The following is a 6,000-nucleotide window of genomic DNA, read 5'->3' on the forward strand; positions in this document are numbered from 1 at the left end:
TGAGACAGGGTAGTCAGAACTGCATATAGTATTTAATATGGGACAACCAGTAAGTTTCTGTGCTAACATAACTTTTTTTTTCCATTCTCTATCTCCTAATTATCCTTTTTTTTTTTTTAAGTATTGCAACTGCTTCAGAGTAAGGATGTTTAGAAAACTATCCATGACCTTATTTTCCCACTAATGGTAATGACTGATGTAGAGGCCATTTTTTTCCCAGCATGGGAAAAAATGTACACGAGACATGTACACTAAATTTAATCTGCCATATTAATTACTCAGCAATAACACAAGAACTCAGGAAGTCTAACAGTCAGCTACCAACATACTCACGTATGAGGACAGGCTACAAAGTTTGAATTTTTTCATCCTGCAGATTAGATTCCTTTTGAGCTCCTGGACTTCTCATTAGTGCCTCCAGATATCTAACAGGTGATTATTACAGAATATAGAGCTAGTCTCTTTGCAGTGGTGCACAGTGACAGGACAAAAAAACAACTGAAACTGCAATAAAGGATATTCCAATTAGATGTTTTGAAACAATTTTTCACCGAAGTAGTCAAACACCAGAATGTGTGGTCCAGAAAAACTATGGAATTTTCCATCCTTGGATATCTTGAAGACTTGACTGGACAAGGCCGTGAACAACCTGATCTAACTCAGAAGTTCAGTGTATTTAACTTGGCCCTGCTTTGAGTGAGGGGTGTCAGACCAGATAACCAGAGTCTCTTCCAACTCAAGTTATTCTAAGACACTAATGTATGGAAGAATACTGTTCTAAACCCCTTCTTGAAAAACTGGATTCTGAAGATCATGTTAAACATTAGCAGTTCTTCAGAAAATAAATTTAGGTTGGCAATATTAGGTTAACCACCAATCCCTTGTTTGTGAATCTTAGAGATGTAAAGACTCCTTCAGATTAAGAAAAAAAAATAGAACTAAAGCCGTAAGATTAAAACCTTTTTTATTTCCTTAGGAAATAAAAAGGAGTTGAGGGTGTCCTTAAATTCTAAGCCAAAGAGATCCTTACAAGTAGATCTCATGAAACCTATTGTTAGCATTACAGCTGTAAGCTTTATTGCTTAGAACTACTGTATCTCCCTCCTACTGACATACTTTTTCCATCAATATTGTTCTATTGTTGCCTGTGCCCAGAAGCACAGGGTTACCCTTTGCCTAAGGCACTCCAGATACATCCTCTTTTATCCATTATCTATTTTTCTTTCTCCAGGGAAAAGCTAGTGATTTCCAAGAGGGAATTGTTCAACACATGTTAGGTAACCAACAGAGCAACAGAACCATTAAAGTATCAGAATATCCTCCCATGTCCGCAGAGAGCCTCTGTAGGTCAGCCTCCTGGAAACTGCCAACCCTATTTTTATCCAACCTATCACTACCCAAAGACATGTCAAATGCCTTGTGCTACGTGCTTTGCTTACACACGCCTGTGAAAATTGTTTCAGAGACTGCTCAGTAGCTTCTCATGAATTCTGAGGAATTTCATTAGTTGTGGGTGCAAAAGGGAGAGCAACTGAATTTCCACACAGCTGTTCCCATTACTGAGCAATCCAAAGATCACAGAACAGTATGTCAGTAGAAAAGGAAAGCAGATGTTAAAATGCATGTATTGACACATTTAGAATTCCTACTGTCAAAAAAATGCAATGCTTGTTCTATTCAAGAGATCTGCTGATCCCATTAGAGAAAGTATGTGTTTAAGGACTAAAAATAAATTTATGACATAATGCTGCCACAGGAAGTACCCTATACTCTGAACTCGGGTTACATGACTACAGCTTTCAGTCTGCTTACTTTCAAGCATATATTTTGCAGGTGTCTGAGCTAGGCTCTCCCTTAAAGCAATACTACCCAAAAAACAAACAAAAAATTAAATCCAAATTTAAATGAAAATTCTAAAATATTTTGGGCAAAGACAATTTAGCGCAAGGAAATACCATCTCTTGGACAGCAAAGCTATCTTGAACAGGCTTTAAGAATCAGAATTATCTATAAAGGATCTAATCAGATTTCCACAACACACTCAAAGAGATCATGGCCAATACCAAAGATTTATGAACCAGAGACTAGTGGAAGTATCCGACAGGAATACAAGACATTGTTTTTTTTCCCCACTCTTTCTTTTTTCTTGTCCCTGAGGAACAAGTCTTATTGAATAACCTTATTACTGAAAGATACTGCTAGTCCTAATGCATCAAAAACCAAGAATTACATATGACCCACTGGATCCCAATAAAGAGATCTTTGAACAGACACCCTGTTTCCATATCACAAGCATGAAAGCATAACCTCCGTTTTCAGCAGACATTAAGTCATTATCAGACAGTCTAAATTAGTTTACTCTGAATGAAAAGATTGAACTCACAGATTTTTACAAATAGCTGTAAGCTTTCCTGTGCTTATGCATAGCATCTCTTCAGTATACATGCCTTGTGACAGTCCAAAGTGCTACTTCAGGTTTGTATGTGCCATCTTGATGCAACAAGGTGGGAAGGAGCATAAACTTGTCAATACATTGTAAAATTAGCAAAATAAGCTCATATAGTAGGAGTAAGAAACAAAAACAAACATTATATCAAGTCAGAACATACACTGATTTCCTCCAAGGCTTTATACACCATAAGTGTTCTCTGACACATATGATGTGTGACAGAGATGAAAGACCAAGTGCCAGAAGAGATTCATGTATATCCTTAATACAGTGACCCTCCCCAGGCTTGCCATTTACAAAGATAGGACTAGACTAGTTTCACCCTCTACCTTCATAATGACAACACAAGATCACAATTTCTACTGAGATCAAGTCCTTGTGAGCATAAGGAGCAGGAAAACAGAAGAGTCAGAAAAATGGGGATTCATGCACTGACAAAACATCCCCTATCACTGCAACTAGCCGATTACTTATCATCTAATTTACACTGGCTATAACACCACAAGCTCAGGCAGTTTTGGGGGCTTTTTTGCTTGTTGGTTCCCCCTTTAACAAATCAACAAAACAGATAGTAATGGTGAATCCAAAGCAACTATCATGGGAAACTGATCATGATGTTTTCTTCAAACTATAAGGCACAAAATAGGAACCTGAAACAGTTAAAGAAAAAGATGTTCTTATAGGCAAACAACTTTTACAACTAGAGAGACTGCAGATCTTCTATGTAGTTTAAGAAGTTAGAGGAAAATAAACAAATGCTTAAGTTAGTAAAAGCTAAAACAAAAGCTCAAAAGTAAGAAGTGCACTGTTAGGCAAAATATTGCTGGTAGAGATTATAAGTATTAAGCCTTCAGGAACCTTTAAAGGAAGGCTGAAGTCAATCATTAACAGAAAAACACATGCATTTGGATTTCATGGCAAACTGAGCTTGACCTTTGCCACTTAATAAAGTCTGAAAATGCTGTGGTAGGAAGAATAAACAAGGAACAAATCGATAAGAAATGGCTGTAACCACTTCGTTTTCCTTTTAGAAGTCATACAAGAATGCTTTCTGCTGACTGCCTGAGACAGTTTTCAAAGCACAATGTAATCGCATTTTTAACTAATGGCCTAATTCAAAAAATTGAATTCCAGAACTGATTTCCAGGCACATTTTTATCTTTCCTTCCCTCCCCCCAAATTAGCATTGGTTTCTTTATTCATTTTTTTTTAAATAACAAACAGTTGAACACCAAGGATCATGTTCTCTTTTGATTTAGGATCAGTAACATTCTGCGTAAGAGAGTATTTGCTATTAACTTCAAAGATGACAGCCTGATTTGCCAGAAAGGTTTAATCCTCACTGCTCTCACAACCAACAGTTACACGCATATTCCAAACGTATCTGCAACCAAACACGTCATGCAATGGTCTCGTGTTTTAGAGCTATAGCATAGATCAGACCTCAAGACCCAAACTCCTAAGTTCTTAATGGAGCTACTAGTCTTCTTCCTTTCCCACACCTCAAATGCATTGGGGCAAGACCTGCAAATCAAGGTTGCCTTTTAAATGGCACAAGCATACATTTCACTTCTATAGCATCAGAAGTCCTTGTGAGACCATGAAGAAGATAAAAACAGACAAGATAAAGAAATCTGACTTCACAAGTACGTTTGGTACACTATTTGAAGTTCAGGAGCATAGTTTGCCATCAAGCAGCTCACAAACTAGCCCTAACTTTTCACATGCAAAGATCCTTCTGAATCCATCAGAATTGGCTAAGAGACCCCATCACATCTCACTTTGTGAGCATCCTCAGGACAGATTGTAACAGCATGTATTCTCTGGTTATGTCAGCATATATTCCCCTTATGTTCTGTACGTCCCTAGACAATAAGCAAACTTAATTTAGGTCTTAAATCCATATCTTGAAGGCTCAAACTGTTACCTAAAAGATCTCCTAATGTTACAAACCACCATTCCCCACTATCCACCTCAAAATAGTCATTAAGAGCATCACATTTAGGACTTTATAGGCAAACAAGTCCCCATTTTCAGCAAGGGACAGACTATTTACCATAAAGAAAAAAGTACACTAACCAAACCCAAAATATTATCACACAGAGCAAATAAAACAGGAGAACAAGTGATTTTAGGACAAATCATTTAGATGCTGTAACAGGTAAATATTTTTCAAGGTGAGATCTGATTGTTGAACTAGCATCTGCTTCAGATGGGAAGAATCTGCATTTATATAGAAACAAGTATCTATTTTGAAACCGGATATTTCAATCCAAAAAAACCAGACAAGTGTTCAGAGGCATGTGCCTGCATTTAGTATTACAAGTACAAACATTGAACTACACAGCAAAACCCTGTCTTTGCAATTGTAACATTATTTTGTGCTACAAGTTCTGTGGAAAGCTACATTTGACTCTGAAAGGAGCAATCTTAAGGTAAAGTGAGGTGACAAATAAGAAGTTCAGTATGGCTACCTTTCATAAAGAATGCTTACTTTTTTCTTTTTCAATATTTACATATAAATTTATCAGCCTCATCACAAATACATTGCCAAATGGAAATACAAGTCCAAAACTGGACTATTTTTAAGTGACACTAAGAATTAAATGTTGTTTTCACAGGCTGAGGAAAAAAGGGGATTTACACGTCACATTTTCTTTCACCCATATCTCCCATTCTCTTCCTTTCAAATACTGAAAACTTAGTAAAATAACAGGGGTACCATAAGTTTTTGCACAGCAAACAAATGGATTAAAGCATTGTCCCTTTCAGAGGATTAATAGGAAGAGGGACTCATTTGCATGGAAGGGTTGATAAGAGCAAATACAAGAAAAAGCACATACGACAGGGTAATCTCTATGTCAGCATGTGCCCTTTATATCAGTTACACGCACGTGACAGCTTATGTACTCTGTAACCCTTGTAACCAAGTGAATCAGCCACTAACTCTTGACCTTGTTCTTCTACCTCATCTCCATCCAAAATTTTCAAGTCTGCCAACATCACTTACTGGGACAATAGACTATTTCTCATTAATTTAGTGCCCAACTACTCAGGCAGTTATCTATCTGATTTCCAGCAATCCAAATTCCCAGGTTGCCATACATCTAGAAAACCTGACAAATTGCTACTTTGTACACACAAAGTAATTTTATCTTAGATATACAGCTGATAAACCCTCATGAATGTGACTTGCTGCATATGTAGTATTTCACATATGCAACTGCGATATATGTCCCATATCTGTCAGACTGATTTGAACTACAGCTTGCTGAAGTACTTCTTAGCAGATTTGGAGTTCACATCTGTCCTATCTAGTCTAATATCCAGTTAGCAAAAAATCAAAAGCAAGAGGTTATAGATATTTTTATTTACTCATAATACCAACAGGACTTTGACTAGAGTCTCTAGGCACTGCAAATACTTACCACTGGTAACAGTTATAATTTAGATGATATTTACAGTCAGTAAAGTACAAAACAAATTTTTAAACTTCCTGTTGAGCTCTTGGATCACAGGCCCCCATCTCCCAACCATTAAAATGTTTTTTT

The 6,000-nt window shown here is 36.9% G+C and overlaps 1 protein-coding gene across 1 annotated transcript in view; it reads right to left on the reverse strand.

Moving 5' to 3' along the window:
* Nucleotides 1–5,452, reverse strand: part of SLC16A10 (solute carrier family 16 member 10) — a 46,576-nt gene extending 41,124 nt beyond the window's left edge. Inside the window, exon 1 of the mRNA XM_019474604.1 lies at nt 5,344–5,452. Within this exon, the coding sequence (XP_019330149.1) occupies nt 5,344–5,452 (109 nt within the window). The remainder of the gene's footprint in view (nt 1–5,343) is intronic.
* Between the last annotated feature and the right edge of the window lie 548 nt (nt 5,453–6,000).

The sequence above is a fragment of the Aptenodytes forsteri genome, unplaced genomic scaffold (genome assembly GCF_000699145.1).
Source record: "Aptenodytes forsteri isolate BGI_AS27 unplaced genomic scaffold, ASM69914v1 Scaffold217, whole genome shotgun sequence".
Classification (NCBI taxonomy): domain Eukaryota; kingdom Metazoa; phylum Chordata; class Aves; order Sphenisciformes; family Spheniscidae; genus Aptenodytes; species Aptenodytes forsteri.